The sequence below is a fragment of the Nuphar pumila genome, chromosome 10, assembly GCF_984573655.1.
Source record: "Nuphar pumila chromosome 10, dmNupPumi1.hap1.1, whole genome shotgun sequence".
Classification (NCBI taxonomy): Eukaryota; Viridiplantae; Streptophyta; class Magnoliopsida; order Nymphaeales; family Nymphaeaceae; genus Nuphar; species Nuphar pumila.
Window position 1 is genome coordinate 116,472,959 of NC_143258.1, and position 20,969 is coordinate 116,493,927.

At 35.1% G+C, this 20,969-nt stretch overlaps 1 protein-coding gene across 8 annotated transcripts in view; it reads right to left on the minus strand.

Moving 5' to 3' along the window:
• Positions 1-16,085, minus strand: part of LOC149828029 (RNA-binding CRS1 / YhbY (CRM) domain protein) — a 72,407-nt gene extending 56,322 nt beyond the window's left edge. For 3 of the 8 annotated variants that reach the window (XM_090019816.1, XM_090019822.1, XM_090019823.1), the window contains exons 1-2: positions 1,446-1,691; positions 82-409 (exon numbers count right to left, since the gene is read on the minus strand). In XM_090019816.1, coding sequence (XP_089875942.1) covers positions 82-409; positions 1,446-1,555 — 438 coding nt within the window. In that variant the 5' untranslated portion in view covers positions 1,556-1,691. Of the gene's footprint in view, positions 1-81; positions 410-509; positions 686-1,445; positions 1,692-2,159; positions 3,449-3,477; positions 3,643-3,765; positions 4,010-16,014 lie in introns of those variants that run through there. The other 5 variants (XM_090019818.1, XM_090019817.1, XM_090019819.1 and 2 more) reach the window with 5 other exon arrangements.
• Between the last annotated feature and the right edge of the window lie 4,884 nt (positions 16,086-20,969).

Here is a 20,969-nt window from a genome sequence, read left to right on the forward strand (position 1 = left end):
TTCAACATTTCATAATCAGATTTCAAATTGAAATCCAAAACCATACAATAAAAAAGGGTGTGAAAAATAAATAACTTTCACCTGCTCTATTTTGTACTTGATTCTCGCCTCTGCAGTGGGAAACTTCTGATTCTTCTTCTTCCCTTTGAGAGTCAGGCATCGTGGGTCTGTTTTGCTAGCCAACTTCCTCTTCCTCTTCTCCCTCATCCTCTGCATCTTCAGCCGCTTCTTCGTCATCCATTTCTCCTTCTTTGGTGCTTCAACTTCTTCTGCCTCGAACTTCAGTGTCCCTTCAGTGAGCACCACACTAACTGAACCGTAGCTCACAGGCCTAAAGTCCCATGAAGATTGCCATGGATTGAAAGAGTAGGAAGGAGGAGTGATCCATGGTAAATGGTGAGGAACCACCCTGCCATCATAAACAAAGACATGGGTTTTGCAGTTTTGCTTCTATAGGGATGAGGAATTGAATGATAGGGGAAGTGTGGGGCCTGTGGTGTATGAATTACCTTGACAAAGAAGAAGAGGATCGGTGCAAGAGGAAGGGGAGTCGACGTAGAGTGTGGACGAATCGATTTGCCATACACCATGAACCCTTACTCTATTTCTTGGGTAATGCCATTAATGAGAAGAGGAGAGCTTGAATTTCTTGTGATGTTATCAGGAACCCCAACATGTAAATTATCTATGATAAAATAAAAAGGGTTTTTTGCAAATTAGTCCCTGCATTATCATCGATTTGCAGAATGGTCCCGGCCTTATGGGATTTTGTAAATCCGTCCCACATTTTAACCGTTGTTGCAAAGTGATCCTTTTGTTTCAAGGCTGTTAATTTAAACATGATCAAACACTAATCATGGTTAGCCGGTCAACAAAATGACCAAAATATCCCTCCCTTTCTTACAAACAACCAACCCTCTCCTCTTCCTTCCCTAAAGACTCTCTCTCTCTCTCTCTCTCTCTCTCTCTCTCTCTCTCTCTCTCTCTCTCTCTCTCTCTCTCTTGGGTGTCAAGGTTGCCAGAAAGGAAGCTCGGAATCCATTCCCAATTGCTTCCACCTCCTCATTGAAAGCAAAAATTCTATTTTACCTCTATTTTTTGGTTAGTGACTTATTTTTGGTGATTTGTTAGGGTTTCATGCTTCTTGATTTAGGATTTCTTTGCATTTTGGGCTTTGACTGGAAACAGGGATTTTGGTTGGTTGACATGTGGAGGTATTAGGGTGATTTGGTGGACTTGTGTTTGAGCACTCACTTGTTGTCTATTGTATGCCCTTGGTGGCTCTTTTTGTATTTCTCTTTCATTACACAAGGTCTCTACATCCCCTAGGCAAGCACATGGGCATGCTTTTAACTACATATCAGATATCTCTGAAACTTTATATTAACATATAAATATTAAAGGAAAAAAAGGAAATATAAGAGTGGAAGAGTAACTCGAAGTACCTAAAATGGAACCATTGGTTCGACAAGTTACAAGAATCCTGTTCCTCCAAATCTAATGGAAAAAGAGAGCATACATGGCAAAGAATAAAAGAATGCACAAAATTGATCATATAAACTTTGAATCCTAGCACTGAACAGCATAAAAGAGTAAGAAACAAGGAGCTTAAGTTTCAAACTTATAGTTGAATTAATTAAAGTTAAATATATAACACACATTATAGAATTTAAATGCCCATATGATTTTAAAAATAGAATTTACATGCATATATGATTTTCAAAATGATTTTTCAATTAAACAGATGCCAGAAATGACACTAAGGTCAAGCGCGCAGTCAATACAGCTGATAATCATAATTGTGATGAAGCACATGAGCCGAGGATGAAGTTTCATGCATTGATTTATTATTTTTATCATATAATATCACCTTATGCAATGATTTATTATTCTTATCATAGAATATTGCTTTAAAAAAACAACACAAATTCCATAACATGGTTCTGGACTTTAAAATTGCCTCTTACTGGTGTACAGACATCCAAATGATACAAGTCAGCTGCTTCTAGGCTTGATTATTACATGTGATCCACAAATAAAATTTATTATTTATTTTGGGTGGTTAATTGACTTTTAGAGATATTTGAAGCTTTGTATCAAATGAAATGATGTTGGTTTCTTCAAGTAGTGCAGAGGATTACCCCATTATTGTACATTACCTTGGCTATTTTGAAGATTCTGTTTCTCAGAAAGCAAGCAAATGAAGAATCACTACTTCATAGCAATCTTCACTCTTCTTCTGTTATCTCGTTTGTCTTGAGCCCATTTGTTGGGTGCACAATGCATATATTTTCTTGTTAAATACCTTTCTGTGCATCTGGATCTGTTTACACCCGTATGCTGGTGCAAACTTTTGCCCGGGCATTCATTTTTTCCTCCTGAAGCACTCGTATCCTTAAGAACCAGTGCTTCTTGAGCCTACTCAAAAGACACCTGTCTGATGATGCTTTCATGTCCGTATCTTAGTGCGCTTTGTAGTTTGTACCCACTTCTCAAACTGATGCTAGCCGTCCTCTCGCAGTGAGAGAGAGCTACAGTGATGCACAAACAACGATAAATTTTATCTAAATACGCTTTCACACGCGAGCGATAAAAATCAAAACGTAAATCGGTAACCCGATTGGCAAAAACCGCAAATCAACAAACTAACAAGCCCAAAACAAGATTGGACAACTGTGTGGAGCATCTCCACAAGTCTGCACGCTGTCCAAAACATCACCCCCGCGATGGCACAAAAATCTAGGCACCCGATTTCAAGGAAAATTTTTCATTCCCTTGGGAAACAAGTCCAAAATCTTTTATCTTTTATCTTTTATCTTTTATCTTTTATCTTTTATCTTTTATCTTTTATCTTTTATCTTTTATCTTTTATCTTTTATCTTTTATCTTTTATCATGAACCTATCAAATTTTCAACCAGAGATACTAAACCATTTCATTGCTCCTTCATTGAAAAATTAAAAAATATCATTTCCCAACTAATACGCCAAAACTAGCAACAAGTCACGTTACAAAGAACCTTAGATGCCCATACCATCACCACGTTAAGCTTCCCCAAATGGGAGACAAGTAATCAATGGAAAACTCAACCTTCAATTTGATCAAAAATGGACAAAACAGAAAGCAGCACTTCAACATAATTTAATCTGGATTGAGGTTCGCAATGAAAATAAGTACACGCACAACACACATATAAAAGCCAGCAAACCAACAAAGAAAAACTGAACCCCCCTATGCGATGTGTCATTTTGACTGAACACATAGCTTCCCCAACCACATGATCTTAGATTTCTGCCAAAAAAACGAATCAGGTGCATGCAAGAATTCTCTCCAAAACTAAATCTCGTTTAAACAACATAAAACAAAATGATAAAACCAAAAATACAAAAACACGACAGATGACACAAGTTTCAAGCTATGATCCATGCAATCAGAACGCCAAAGGGGAAACCCTAATTGGTGGGTGGGTGATCGTTACCTGAAGATCGGCGAGGATGCAGGCTACAGAAAGAGTTCTAGAATGTGGAGGCCGGTCGTCTGGAGCCCAAGGCAACGCCAGCAGCAGAGGGATGGAGCGCTTAAGGGAGGGCGTCCATCGACGGCTGCAAAGAAGGGCATCCGGCGGAACTCGGTGGGGGTGTTTCTGTGAATGAAAACACACGAGAGAGAGAGGATGATCGATAAAACGAAAAGAAAAGGGTGCCGGTTGGGTTGAGAAAAGAAAAGGAGAAGAAAGAGGGTTGCAAGGGAGAAGAGAGATGGTTACCCAGCGATGGTTGGGGCTCAACGGAGGCGGTTCTCGGACCAGGGGAGGCACCTCCGATGGTGCCCAGCGAGAGAGACAGAGAAGAGGGAATCCGGCGAAGGCGTGCTTGAACCAGGAGGAAGAATGGGTGAATCCAGTCAGCGGCGACGGTGGGTCACGGTGGTGGCGCAAGGACTGTTTCCGGTCGGCGCCCGAACGGAGGAAGAGAAGAAGGAAGTGAAGGGAGAGAAGGAGGAGAGAAGGGTATCGGCTGGGAATAGTGAAAGTAAAACGAAAAGGGTTCGTTTGACTGCATGAATGGTAGTGGGTCCGGATCGGGCCCGGTTTGGGTCTGGTTTGGACTCAACCCAAAGACGAAAATGGTTAAACGAAAACAAATAAAATAACATAAAAAAAATCTCAAACCTATTGAACGAATAACGAGTTTTTTTTTTTTATAAAAGTCGGTTTTTAAAACCACGCCATGATACTTGTTTTATTATTGTGAAAAACCTTTAAAACTTACCCAGTTGGGTCCAACCCGTATAGAGTTCGGGTCCCTTATATAATCCTCAATTTTTTTTCAAATTTGTTTCTTAACGTTTTATTCACAATAATTACTCATCTTGTAACGACTAGGGGTGGCAATCGGGTCGGGTTGGCGGGTTGGCGTGTCAGCATACCTCAACCCGAACCCGACCCGTTTATTAAACGGGTCGGCTGTGGCAAACACGAACCCGACCCGTTTAATAAACGGGTAACCCGACACGACCCGCCAACCCATTTAATAAATGGGTTGGGTCGGGTAAACAGGTTTTCAGGTTCGCGGGTCGGGTTGGCGGGTTGACGGGTCGGGTTGGCGGGTTGGGAGCCGGGTTGGCGGGTCGGGTTGGCGGGTCGACCCACCCGCCTAACCCGTTTATTAAACGGGTTGGCGGGTTGGCATACCCCCAACCCGAACCCGACCTGTTTAATAAACGGGTTACACGGGTCGACCCATTTATTAAACGGGTTGGCTTAAGCCCAACCCGAACCCGCCTAAGAGGCGGGTTGGCGGGTCGGGTCAGAAATTGTCACCCCTAGTAACGACCCCAACTCATACCTTTGAAAAATGCGGAATTTTTTTTTCTAAGAGTTGCGGAAAACTTCTCAGAGACCTGGGGTCCTTAAAGTTCCAATTTCAGTTGCATAACTACACACCATAAACAAACTTACATTTATCATCCATAACCAACCAACTAAACTCTTTTACTAATGAATCAATAAGAGTCTCATACTCAATATCCAACATGAAATAACAACTTGCAGGAAATAAGAAAAACTAAAAGAGAACAAAAGTAGAGTCACTATGTCCGTAAGTAAAGCCGTTTGAAACAAATGTGGCCCTCGTATCCCCTCAGAAGCGAGTCGATTTCACTGATCACCTGCGTCTGGGAAAAAACCAATAAAAGAAGAGGGTCAGAAATCCGAAGAATTATGCGTACAGGTTTCCCTAATAAATCAAATAAGAAAAAAAACATAAATAAGATTCATGTAATATTTTGAGGAATACGGTTATAATCAATTCATAAGACAATTAACCATTCATGCAGAATTAAACATTGAACATGAGGAAACACGAAGTAAGTAACATTGATCACAATTTAATCAATAAGGCAATTAAATGCAAAAGAGATCAATATCATGCAATGATCAATATATAACAATCAAGTGAACAGGTAAACATGCATGAACTAATGCATAGCAAGAATATGCATGATTTATGAGCAATGCATGAACCCTTATTATCTTTCATTTAAGCTTCTCTCTTTCCATATGCATGTCCTATTAAATACACATAACTTTAAATTCCTCTTTTTAATTTATCATTGCCCGCGGATACACCAAACGGGTACAATCCCCAAGGTCAAGTAGGGTTCCCAGGGTAGCTTCACACACAATTTGTATTTTATTACCAGGTTCCAAACTTAGCCCTCGACCGATATTAGGAAACAACATCATCTATCGAAACCTTGGAAAACAGCATCCAAAGTCGGGGACACCATGAAAAACAGCATTCACTGGCGCCACTTTATTGGTATACCAAAATAACAACAGATGTGTCAAAACACACCACCCCCAGAAAAAGTGGCAGGCTCTTCCTAAAACCGTGGTCAGGAGAAGAACCTCAATATCGGGTTCAGGGGCAACAACGCACACGGAGTTTTTGTATCCTCACGGTTTTCCCTAAACCGTGAGGATACAAAAACCGCAACATCCAAGATTCCCATGCTAAAGCAGGGACATCAAAGAGAAAATGAATTACATTGTTCTTTACTTTCTTTTATCTTGTTATTAATTCATCTCTTTTACATTTGCAAATCACGGTGCAAAAATTAATAACATAAGCTTGCAAAACAGCATGCCAAGCTCTTCGTGGGATTATAGTCCGTAGCAACCAAGAACAGTGTCATGAAAACCATAATATAAATGTGATTTTTGCGATACATTTTAAACAATTAAAGAAGGAGCAACCCAAAGCTCGAGACTGTCCAGACCCGCGATGATTCACTTAGATCATCGATGCACCATATGTGAAAACCACAACATACTACAACGCATTACTTTTAAATGCTTCAAGTGCACATTCATTCATACCAATTTAACAATGTGCCTCAACTACAACAATCATATGCATGTGTTCACCAACTATGTGTGAATGTTCAAGTGTGGTCATTTGTGTAATGCTTTTACGCAATTCATCTACTTAGGACAAGCGCATGTATTCATTAAATGCAAATATTCATGACACCCGTATGCGGCATGTTAGTACACATATTCCAGTCAATGCAATCTTCCACCTGTGAACCATGCAAACTCACATAAACACCGAATGTAATCATTTCATCTATGAAGTCTATGTATGCATGTTAGCCCACTCTTGACACAATCTGAAAGTTAGCATACATGGGTTTTTGTTTTTGTTTTTGTTTTTGTTTTCAGACTTGAGCCAATACTGAGTCTGCTAGAAATTTTTCTTTTTCTTTTTCTTTTTTATAACTACTAGGCACAACCCCTATTAGTCTCAGGTTTAATTAAATGTCCAAAATGATTAAGCTTTAACAGTTTCTAAACAAAAAATCAAAAATTCAATACATTATTTAGTTAACCAAGACATATCAGAGTTAAAAATGGATGCAAATCTCGATTCATTCTAACAAATCAGGTTCAAATAACTGATTCAGATTGACATAATAAATCTGAAGTAAACTTTATTAAACCCCCCCAAAAAAAACTCCACGTCAGTATATATAGCCATAACCAGAAGTTCAAAATCAATTTAATTACATGCTTGTGTTAGATAACACCTACTGGACCACTCATGGTTATAATAGAACCCCTTATATGATGATAAATAGATCTATATGCATCTTAAACAATAAAATGAATGTATTAACAAGAAAGCGTAATTTAAATCCTACGGATGCTCATTAAGTATGATAAACAAGCATATCTAGATGAAATAGTCACTGTAACTTGCTAGGGTAGAGAGCTTATGACAACAATTGCTCCATTACCAAAACCACATATCACTATTCTGGGTAAAGAGCTTTGTACCGAGATACATGCAATAAAAAAAAATAGTATATCCTGACATAACAGGATCCTACCATGCGTGCATCCTATTACATCACATTCTTGGCAGACCTTACTCATACGTACCATAAATCCCTTATGCAACAGGGGATTCAAAACTAACAGGTGAACAAACGAATCAAAATTTGGTATGTTGAACCACCTCAAATCGTGAACCCATACAAGTGTATTGAGACATGCTGAAAAATCTGAATAGCTTTAAATTGGAATCAGGGTAAATCCACAAATTTTGACATCATACAACAAGAAAAATCAATGTATTCATATCCTAATCATGAACTCCCAACAAAACGAGTGATACCCAACTCATATTAAATCACCGATCGAACTTAAAATCAGTTTTAAATCCAGGAACGAGATTCTTAATAGGTTCAAAAGCCATCCTGAAACCCTAAACCCATACGAGTTGAAATTTCCCTAGCTTGCTGAAACTAAATCCTTCTTCAAGGAACATGTGAATATGAGCATGTGAAAAAAAAAACTCGCAATTTAACCCCATGTGATTCTACCCACCGAAAGCCCAAAAAAAACAGGAATTCCAAGATCAGAGTTCCCAAAAAAATTACATGGAATCCAGTTTATAGCCCCTTTCTCACCCGATTTCAAGAGAGAGAGCCCGTACCTTTTTGAAGTTTTTTCGGCGATCTTTCCGACGATCGGAGGCTGGGGACGCAAAGCAGAGCCGACTGGTGATGCTCCTCTCACTGTCGTGACAGGGTGCTCGCTGGAGGTCGGCGATGGTGGATGTGGGTTGCCGCAACTTTTTCCGGCGATCTTCTACCCTCTGGCGCACGCACACAGACAGAGAGAGAGACGAGGGACGAGAGAGAGATAGAGACGAGGGACGAGAGAGAGAGAGAGAGACAAGTGAAGAGGGCCCCCTCTCCACTCCCTTTTATCGGCCAAGACCCCCCCCCCCCTCCATGCCGAGATGGGGGGGGGGGGGGGGGGGGGGGGAGATCGGTTACGCCCTGCGTAAACCCCCCCCCCCCCCTCTTGCCCCCCCCCCTTTCTTGACTTTGTTAGGGTTTTATCGGGCAACCCTTATCTTTTAAAAAGGGTGTTACACATGGTGGGGCTCGGGTCCGGACCCGAGACCCGTAACCCGACTCCAAACCATATGGATCCACAAGTTGGATCCGAATGGATCCAACTGTGGATCCTCGGATAAGTTTTAAAAAAAAAATTAGTTATTTCTTCTTCTTATTATTATTAGTTTTATTATAGATGTGGATATAAAGACTACTTTATAGATCTTAGATCCACATGTTGGATCCATTTGGGTCTAATCACGGATCCAACCTTAAATACTTGGTTTTTTTTATACTAATTATTATTCCAAAAAATAATTCTATTTATTTATGATTATACACACACACACACACACATATATATATATAGGTATATGGATCCAGTATGTGGATCCCAGGCCCAAATCACTTTGTTATGAAATATATATTATAATATATTTAAATAAATGCCTAAAAATTATGGTTATTACACATCTAATTTTAAATAGTTCAAGGTTTTTTAGTATTTTCTAAAAATAAAAATTTATTCTATTAAAATATTTCTCATAATTTATTTTATGACAAAAATACCCTTTATTAGAATTTCTTTCGAAAATCACCAAAATGCATCTAATTGCATTCAAAAGACATTGAAAACACCTAGATTAGTTTGTGACCCTTTAAAATAATATCTTTTCAAGATAATTTGAATATTTTAACAATATTTTATTTAAAAATATTTTTGAAATAACCATTTTACCCTTATTGGTCAGAAAGATATAATTAAGCATATAAAATACCCAAAATTGACATAAAAAATAATACATTTTTAACTTGAAGATAAAACTAATTCTTTATTTGTTTAAAATCTCATAAATTTACAGGTTTTACATCTTACTCCCTTAAAAGAACATACACAAGCACACATGCATATACATAATTTCAATTAAAAGACAATACAATAGCACAAAAGCACAACACAAGCACTAAGTACAAACATTAAAGAACTCAAGAAAAGAACACAAAACATAAAAGTATTCATCTTATTGAGCATGAATGCTTAAGAGAAGCATTAAGAAGTTGAAGGAATTTAGAGAAATCATCTTTGATTGGTAGTGCAATGAAATATGCAAAAATACAAGACTAGGCTTCTAAGGGCTTACAACTGCACATGCACATACATAATTTCAACTAAGGAGCACTACAATAGCACAAAGGCACAACACAAGCACTAAGTGCAAACATTAAAGAACTAAAAAGAACACAAAACATAAAAGTATTTATGTTATTGAGCATGAATGCTTAAGAGAAGCATTGAGAAATAAAAAGAGATAAAATCCTCTAATTATACACATATAAGAGAGAGGGAGACCTCAATATAGCCATTGGACTGTTCCAACAACTATAAATATAGTTGTTGCACTGTTCCAATAGCTCTATTAACTAGTCAACTCTAGGCTGACTACTCAAAAAAGAACCCAACAACTCTATTTGGTATTTGACCAAATAGTCCCTATAAAAATAGAAATGTACAAAAAGAAAAGAATAAAGTGTACTAATGTGCCTTTAAAGGGTACAACCTATTACAAAGTCTGAAATGACCAAAATACCTATAATGGGTATTTACCTATTACATCATTATAAATAATATATATAATATAAACCAAAAATATATATATGTATGAAAATACATACATATATATATATACATGTACAACTTAGCACTCCCCCTCAAATTTATTGTGTGATATACTGAAAGTTTGAAAATACAAAATGTATCAAGAGAAAGGATCAAAGACTTCAAGTGTCTTCATTGGAAGTCTCAATTTTTATGTTGCATCAAAGAATTATGCAAATACAAGTCTCTAAATGTCTTCACTGGTGATCATCCCCAAATGTGTACACCGGCTATCTTCATCTCCATGATATGATGCATTAAATATATTCCTTTCTCAATCCATCACATCTTTAAAAAACTGCAGAGAACAAAACAAAGGTTCCAACTACAAAAAAGAAAATATTTTAACCTAATAGTTATAAAGTTTTTAAAACAAATATATTTTTGAACAAGAGAAACATTAGATAATCATTAAGAAAGATAAGATGAGCATACCTCAAAGATGTATTTTTATGAAATGAAATCATAAACCCAAAATCAAATATTTTCTTAAGAAAAACATAAATATTGATCATAAGAGAATTTGATTACTAAAGGATATATAAATCATCAAGAGCTAAACAATTATGCATAAATAATATCCCAAGGTTTTTTAGCAAAGTATTTCAAATGAAATAACAAATCATCACTGACAACATGCATATAAAATATAACAATTCAAACGAGCCCTCAAAAAAATAGGAGATAATTAAATTCATGCATACAACAATGTAAACAAGATAATTAATATGAAACACATATATATCTAACATGCAATCAAAGCATATTTAATGTATATAATAATGAAAGAGAGCAATCTCACGAATCACAACTCGTTAGGATTCATTCACATAAACTAGAATGGGTTTATGCACAAAGGACCGAACATCAATCTTAATATATATATATATATAATAATAATAAAATGAACATTAGATGCAATAAATTTTATCAATAAATATTTTTTTCATACAAGTAAATTTTTAAAAAAAAAATTATGAAGAGATTTTAAAAATCTCATACAACAAAAGAAATGATATTTGCAAATCTCAACAATCATTCGACCACCACAATCAATCACCTTACTAGACCTTTGAACCTAAAAAATCAAGTGTATCAGCTACTAGAATAAGAGCATAATCACAATGCCACTAATGGGCTAAAACACACAAAAATAACCAACATTTCTGACCTACATAAAATGACACTTAAACAAGTGTGTCAGCTACTAGAACAAGAGCATAATCACAATGCTACTAATGAGCTAAAAAACACACAAAAAGTGTGAATAACCAACAATCATCTCTTGGCTATATAAAATGACACTTAAACAAGTGTGGCAACTACTAGAACAAGAGCATAATCACACTGTCACATATGGACAAAACAAACACACAAAAAATATGAATAATCAATGAGTGACCATAACTCACCACATTTGAAAAATAGCATCTCTTGTCTACATAAAATGACACTTAAATAAGAGGCATAATACGATAAAACACATGAGGTAAGAGAGCTTGTAATAAAAACAAACTAATGTTATCAAGAAGGTAAGGAAAAAATTTACAAATCAAGGCAGAAATATTAAATTTCACAACCTTTTGAAACATCATGGTTTAAAAAATAGATAGCCACCACAAATGAACATAATTATAAGCATTCATAATATAAATGGCCAAATATCCAAATGAGTGATACAATACACTCACAAAACCATAGAACGAACAAACGCCAGTTAGCATCAAACTATAAGCCAACAATCTAAACTGATAAATGTGAGGTGCACACAACTCACCACAAAAAACAACTTTGGTTCAAAAAAAAGCAACAAGATCAAAAACAAAAGATTCAACATATAAAAAAACTGTGATGGACAAAACAAATATCATAAGAAGGCAATAAAGTGCTCACGAAAATCAATTTTCAAATAAGTGAGTTCATATATAAGAACTGATTTAAAAAAACAACGTTTCAAATCCAATCCAATACCAGTAGATGAAAACTTAGAATGAATATAGTATAATCATATGCACAATAAGATGTCAATTGATGCAATCGTATACATAGTCAATATAAGCAAGTTATATAGAGATATAGTTCAATCTAGATTACAAGTCTACTATGAGACAACAATGGCATATAATATTAAAGAGGGTCAAAACATATATAGAGATTCTCAAAGAACCATATAGAAGATCAAGTGCATACACAAGTATAATTAATCATGGATACTCACAAAGAGATCAAAAACTCATGTATATGCAATAATCTTAATAACTTAAAGCTATAAATCTTATACAAAAGCTATGAAGAATCACATAAAATATGTATAGGAACATATTTAAGAATACATGCAAGTGATAGATTAAGAGACTAAGGGTATATACCAAAGAGGCCACAATATAAAAAATAATATTTTATAAATAACAAGTATGCAACGAATCAAGAATCTTTAATAAAAAATACACATGTCCACCAAAGATCTAAGTGGACAAGCACGTCCATTAATAATAGATAAGTACCAAAGTAAACCTTGAGGAAAACACTTATAACATCCAAAAAAGGCAAACATGATGAAGTTTATCATAATTCTCAACTTAATATTTTATTAAAAAACTAAATATGCAATAAAAATATAATATTTAAATTTCATTAAAGAGCCATGAGACTAAGAAAATAACACAATCATAAGAACAACAAAATGACCAACAAAAGGCATTTATTAAAGTTAATGACTCCCATAAGAAATCATGCTCAATACCTTATGCACAAATAGACAATCTCATTCAATCTCATTCATCATGTAAGGCAATCATAAGTGCATAAGGATCAAATATCAATATAAAAATTTATTTATTTATAAGCTAGATCATAATTTTTAATACTTCATAAGATACTTTAAGTTTCACATAAGAATACACCAAAAGTAAAGAGAGAGAAATTAAACACAAGTTAAGCAAAAATTCATAAGATCATACTTGTGAAAGACACACAACACCATTTCAAATTATGCGGAAATACAAAATGAGGGCTTCTAAGGACTTACAAGATCATAAACACAAAGTGCACATACATAATTCCAACTAAGGGACAATACAAGAGCACAAAGGCACAACACAAGCACTAAGTGCATTCAAGACATTAAAGAACTAAAGAGAAGAACACAAAAACATAAAAAGTATTCATCTTATTGAGCATGAATGCTTAAGAGAAGCGTTAAGAAATGAAAGCGGATAAAAGCCCCTATTTATACACACAAGAGAGAGGGAGACCTCAATATAGTTGTTGGACTATTCCATTAGCTCTATTGACTAGTCAACCCTATGTTGACTAGTAAAAAAAATTCAATAGCTCTATTTGGTATTTGACCAAATAGTCCCTATAAAAACATAAAAGGACAAAAGAAAAGAATAATCCTAATAGGCACAGCCTATTATATGGATTAAAATGACCAGAATACCCCTAATGGGTATTTACCTTTTACATTATTTTAAATAAAATATATGAAAATTATATATATGAATATATATGTATAATATAAACCAAATACATATATATATACACATGTACAACTTAATAGGTAGCACTTGTAGAAGGGATTTAAAAGGAATTGAAATCCTTCCTAAAGAAGGATTTGGCAATTATATCCTCTTTTTTAAAGAACCCAAAACAAATATTTGAAAGGAATTGGCTGATGCAGATTCCCTTCCCACCATTAGGATTCTACCAATTCTTTTGTTGCAAATAGTGCAATATACTGATTGGAAGCTTGATTCCTCATAACTATTATGATTCCCTTTAGTTCCTCCCTGAGGATCTCTCCTATCTCCCTTTGTTTCAGGGATTTAAAATTCCTAAAATAAAGGGATTTCTGATCCATTGTTTGTGTGCCTCGGATCTTTGGAATGGGGCTTGTGCCACTTCAGCAAGCCCCATGCCAACTCAGATCCTCAGATCTGAGATCCAAGGCATTCAAATGCACCCTTAAGGTATTCAGCAGATTCTTGGATGGGGCACACCAATTCTCAAATCCCATTGCTAACTGTTGTTTTTTTCTCTATTCTTTTTTGTCTGGGATGGAGAAGAGCTACCTTGTCTCCAAGTCCCTCTCCTTTTTTGCACATGCTTTCCACCTTTTTTTCCTTTTGACCATTTTGTATGTTCTCATGGATGGAGGAAAGGCACCTTCTCTCCAAGGACCCCACTTTTTATTTTACATGGTTAAGGGGCATTTTGTCAGGGTGGAAAAATAAAAAAGGACCTACTGAAAGTTGAAAATGCATTGATTTAGATCTAAAAAAATAAATGATACCCTAAGAGGCATTACAAGCAACAGCAAAGGCACAAAATGCATAAAAATATGAAGCACAGGATATCAGCCAAAAACATCTGAGGAGCAGGGGAAATAGTATAAATTATAAAATAATGAATAGGTTAATATTAACTATATCTGGTGTTTTCCATCTTCAGCAGCGCAGAGCATAGTCATGAACTTTTAGATGTCAAAATCCTTATTTATAATGTACAAAACATAAAACAGGGATGAGACAAAAAGAGAGAATTAAAAAAAATAGTGAATCCAAAATTAATAAACAAATAAAAAAGAAGATATTATAGTAAAAAAAAGACTTAATGAAAACCATACATTATCAAGGTGCTCTTCAGTAGGGAATGCATATGTTCTTGAAACTAGTTTGTGGCAGTAGATAATGACATGAAATAGACAACAAGGTGGTAAGGAACTAAGCTCCATTGTCGTTGAATGGGACAAGGATCTTGTTAGGAATTCATGAAGTTTTTGTATTTCTTTCTAAAGTAAAAACTATGATTTAAAAAAATAAAACATCACACCGTTCATGTAGGGAGTAAATATGAGAAGACCCTACAACAACACAGTTAGCTGTGCCTCAGACAATATCTATGAGAACAAAGCAAGCAAAAGGGGGCATCACTTGGGAATGCAAATATTCAAGCCTTTAAGATCAGAAGTAACCTTGTGGCACATATTCAAGAATTGCAAGAGAAAATAAGCTGCACAAAATCAATACAAATAGAACAAAGTATGTAAATGCATGCACATATTATGTCAACAGACTCAACAACATAAATCATGTTATGTATAATCCATATACGCATGAAAGACATCCACAAGGGATCTTGGTTCCACTCTAGTTCTGGTAATCAAATCTCTTGATTCTTATCCCGGCCATATCTACACGTCAAATTATCCTTATTGTAGGTATCATCTAATTGAATGTAATTCAATCGCTTACTGATTTGATTCAATGAATGAATTTTTAAGTCAATGAACCAACCCAATCTTAACAGGATATAGTATCGATTACCATACAACAAACAAACAAGTTAAATGATGTTAATTTCTAGAGCTAGAGCCAATTCACGACTGTGTTTGCTCAGATCCTACTCATTGTGTTCCTCAGGCTTTATCATTTAAGCCTCCTTAGCAAATAGAACCAAACAGTGAATCAAAATTGATCACTTCATAAGCAAAAAATGCATCTGAAAAAAAACATAATATCCAAGTTCCTTCTACACCGTATTTTCTTCTACATTACTTCGAGGTTCAACCTCTAGTGCTGAAATTGACAATCTGTGCCACAGAAATCGATCGTTTTCCGCACGGAAACAACTGATATACGAATCAAAATATGTTCATATCCAATATGTGCCACAGTAAACGATAGGACGAAAAGGAAATCCTAGAAGTAAACTCGAACAAATGGTCGATTCGGGATGAAAATTTAAAAAATGCGCTCTTCATATAATAGACAGAGAAAGAGAGAATGGCCGGAAAATGGCCCCGGTGTACTTTTTCCGGATAGAGAGAGAGAGGGACACTGGCCGGAACCTTTTCCGGCCAGACAGAGATCGGGAGAGATCGACCAGAAAGGGTCCCGGAGATACTTTTCTGGCCACAGAGAGAGAGAGAGAGAGAGAGAGTACCGCTGCTCGCCAGTGAGAGCAATCGCCAGAAAGTCTTTCGCCGGAGGGATGATAGGGCATGGGGAGGAGACGGCTTGAGGAGAGAGGGCAGATGGGGTCTTCAGGCCGTATCAACGGGTCAGACCTTCATCGGACCCGGATCCAGTTCTAAGGTGCTGGTACAGTGGTACCGGATCCGATCCAATATACTAATGCCAAAACCAAACCTGGACAGAAGTCAAAAGACCCAATAAAGTAATCATTTTTATGCTACGGCCCTGCTGGTATGAAATTTCATAAACCATACCCAACTCCAAAAGCCTATTTAGGGTTAGGGGTCTGAATTTGTTAATTTAGATATCTTTGTTTATTATTAAACATAGATCCTACCCATTAACACTCCTAGCCGGGCGAGGAAGAGGAAGAAGTACCATTTGGATAACACTCAAAACTCAGTTTTAAACTGGGTTTTTAGTGTAAACTGGGTTTTGCTGATGACAACAAAACCTGGTTTGAGAACTAGGTTTTTACCAAAACTAAACTAAGTAGAAAAGTGCCATCCTCCCAAGTTGTAAATTTGGTTTATTAGAGGGGGCTTTTTCACCCCTCATCCGACTCCCTCATCACCTCATTCCTTCCCCATCCCTTCTCCACTTCAATGGCGTCATTGCCGGATCGGTGGGTGGCCATCCTTTTTTTCATTTTTTTAATATAAAATGGTGGCCGTTTTTGTTAGTGGCTGACTGACTTTTTTCTTCTTCTTTTTTTGGCATGCCATTTCTAGCCACCCGCGTACCCATTGGAAGGCTCCTTGGACGTGACCAAATCCCTAGGTTTTTATGTATTGCTACTTAAAGTAGGTCACTCAATAAAGAAAAATGAAGACAAAAAAAAAGTAGAAGAGGGAAATGATTAACTAGAGAAAAGTCATCTTATAGGAAGGGTTATTTAGAGTGCAAAGTTGCAGGTATTGTTTGAATCACATGTAAGTTTACATAAAATAAGTGGTTATATATTTTATAAGTAATGCAATATAGAACTTATTAATGAATGAGACTTTAATTTGTAGGTAATGTGGTGCTTCTACAGAAAAGATGTAGATGATGACGAGAATGTGATTGTCTATATCATTGAGCCCACAAAGGACATTTGGTTGTACAACATGAAGAAAAATAAATACCAAATAATTAGCCGAGTAATTCAACAATTTGGATATGCTTAATCACAACCATGTCAGTCTTTCTGTATTAGCAGAAGTGTTTCATGTTGTTTAAAGGATCAATCGAACGATTATCCCATCATGTGCTCATCGAACTGCAAAATTGGAGCAATGACATCAATTATTATTTGATTGTATGTGTTCTTCAAGAGAATGTAGATGCTCACAACCCACAGTTGCCATGCAGTTCTGTAAACACCTCAAATTTTCTCTTTCATTTACAAATCACCTTCTTTTGCCACTAGGACCTACCCTCTGAAGCCTTTAGTGCACCAGCTAGTCGACACCTAAGTCAGGGCCATCCAGAGCCCAAATTTTGCACTAAATTTCAATATTTCATCTTGCAATCAAGATTCAATTTCTATTTTGTCTCATATTTAATCATCATTTTTTGCCTTCGAACAGAAATATTCAAATCTTTATCTCTGTCAAAGGTCCGGGACTTCAAATTCCCCATCCAAGGTTTGCCTTTTGTAATCATCTCATAACATTTCATATCATTTCATACAATTTCATATCATCTCATATAATTGCATCGCATTGCATGTCATTTTTGAGATCCAACACTCTTGTTTTTCAAAATCTTTCAGTTTAGATTCGAGTTTTAAAACCCTATTTCGAAATCTATTTCAAATACTTGAGTTTTTAGATCAATATTTGTCATTTGCCAACCCCCGGGATTTTTATTTCAAAATATTTTATTTAGAAAGCGATCTGGATTCATTTTAAACTCAATTTTTAATTGATCTTAATTCTCATATGAGACCCATCTAGGTGGTGTTGCTTTTGGATCCCTTCTTTCATCCAAATTTTTTAAATTTTAGAGTTCTAGTTGGACCAGGACTCTGTCTTTTTACTTTTTTAAACATCTTCAAAATTCTATTTTGATTTTAAATCAGAAGAAGACTTATATCTAGTCCATTCCATTCATTTTGGCCAAAATTTCAGAGTTTTAATTGGACTAGGACTCTATCGTGAAGTTTCATTCGGATTAGGACTCTATCCCAATTTCATCATTTATTTCTGTTTTTCACTTATTTTCAAAAACCTTCTCATCTGACTTTCAAAAGAGCTAAAATCATAAAGTTTCAGTCGAACTAGGACTCTATCACAGAGTTTCAGGCCGACTAAGACTTTTTTTTTCATCTCTATTTTCACTTATTTTCAATAAAACTTGTCAAAATCTTTTATTTGGGTCAAAATTCCAGAGTTTTAGTTGGACTAAGACTCTATTTCAGAGTTCAGATTTAATCAAGACTTTATCTTTTACTCCTATTTTTACCTGTTTTCATAAAAATCTTTTTAAATCTTTCAAAAGAAGTCAAAATTTTAGAGTTTTAGTCAGATCAGGACTTTGTTCAAGAGTTTTAGTTGGATTGTGACTCTAACTTCATTTTTTTAGAAAATCTTTGAAGAACTTTTTTATTTACCTTTCGAACAATCAAATTTCAAATTTTAGGACTTCATTGTAGAGTTTCAAAATTTTAGTACTCTGCCCCAGAGTTTCAATCTGATATCATATTTTCACTTTATTTTCACTTGTTTTTTGAAAACAGATTCAATTCTAAGAGTTTCAAAATTCTGGGACTCTATCCTAGAGTCTCAGTTGATTAACTTTGACTTTGGTCTCGTATTTTGTTCATTTTTACTAATCTCTGAGAAGATCTTTCAAAATCTTTTTGTTTGTCTTTCAAAAATCCAAATTTAAGAGCTTCAAAATTTTAGGACTGTGTTCCAGAGTTTCAGTTAGTTTAGGACACTGTTTTCAAAACTTCTGATTCTCATATGGTGATTCCAACCCTGTTTCAAAACATTTTTCAGTCTTTATTTCTACTTTTTTCAAAACTTTAAAGTGGGGCCCACATAGTTGGCGCCACATCTGGAAGAGTTTTAATCCATTTAGGACTCTAGTTGATTTAGAACTTCAGTTTTATTTTTAAACTTTCTTTCAAAAAAAAAACTTCTTAAAACCCTTTATTTTAAAAACTTGATTTTCAAATCAGTTTTCAACTTTCTTTAAGTTGGGCCTACCCTGAGGGGTGCAAAACCCTAATTTTTAATTTCATTCTATTTAACATCTTTCATATTCTACAAATACAAAAAATATATATTAGTTAGTTTTTCTTTTGAAGTTTCTGAAAAAAAATTGTTTTCAACCGCTTTATTTTCAAAGTTTTGAAATCATTCTCTGAAAAACAAGTGGGGCCCACAGTAGGTGGCCCACATTTAAAAAAGTTTTGGTTAGCTTGGGATCAGTCAATGTCTTAATTAGGTTAGAAGTTTGAAAAGTCTAATTGATTTTAAAACTTTAAATTTGTTTTAACTCTATTTTAGGGTTTAAAAAACCAAATGTGGGTCACACTAGGTGGCGCCATATTTGAGATATTTTAAAAAGTTAATTAGGTCAATTATGTTAGCTAATTAGTGTTGGATTAGGGTAGGATTTTTCAATAAAATCCCCCCCCCCCTCATTTGACTCATCCAAACCAATTAAAAAGAGTCCAAAATAATCAAAATTCTCCCTAGTTAATGCTTTGAAGTTTCTATAAATAAGAGCACCTAAAGAGGGGTCAACCAATGCTTTTTTCACTCTTTCTCTCTCTCCCCCAAATTTCATGGTTCTCTCCTCTCCTCCAACCTTCCTCCTTCCTCCATTGTTGCAGCCCCAAGGTAAGTTCATCTTCCTCTTCTTTTACTTGTTTTATTTTTTTATTTATTTTCTTCGCATTGTCTAAACCCTAGATCGACTTATACTGATCATATCTCCCTAACTAAAGATTCGATCGATGATCTGTAAAAAGGAGTTTATTCATCTGTGTGTTTACTGTCATCTGATAAAATTGTATAAATTTTTAGCACATTTTGATATATTTTCCTATACCCGAAACCAGATGCATTTATTTCAACTCTTTACGTATAAGCCAGAATTAAGTATATATTGCCAGAAAGATATCTCCCTAACCAGAGATGATTTTTTCGATCTGTAAATAGAATTTTTTTTGTTTATTTGTCTAGTATCTCTCTGTAAATTTTTATAATTTTCTATGGTGGTTTGATACCTGATTTGAGTCTGACACTATAATAGGTACGTGCCTATAGGCAAAATTGCATATTTCATATTTTTATTCAATTTTTATAACAAAATAATACAAAATTTCTATTTTTTATTATATTTTAATCTTAGGGTTATTAGAAGTATCCATGTTAATTTTTACAGATCTTGGAATTCATTTAATACTTTATTTGATTAAATTACAAAAAGAAGATGCCCGCGGAGTCCTGATTCAAGCGAAACACCTGCAAAAATCAATATTTTTCTAATATTTCGATTTTTTCATGAAAAGCATCATATTTTTAGGGTTTGATCATATTTATAATCATGCTAGGGTGATCCACACTCGATTTGATGTTGATTTAAAACTGTTTGATCTCTAAATCAAAAGTTTTACAAAAAACTTTTCTGAAAACCCTGATTTCAAAACCATAGTCTTGTTTTAGGGGCATTTTGGTCATTTCTCCTAAAAAATCAAATTTCAAAGTTGTTTATCTTTATTATTTATTCAATTTTGTATCATCTTTTATTATGTTTATCTCAAGAAAGCATAGAAAAAGGCTTATATCTGGATGAATCAAGCAATTTCCAAATATTGCTGAACAAATCCCGAAAAGCCGACATTTGTCCACTAACAAGTTTGCTAGTTTTACTGAGACACTCAAGACTATATTTTATTTATTTTTATTTTCTTTATTTTAATTT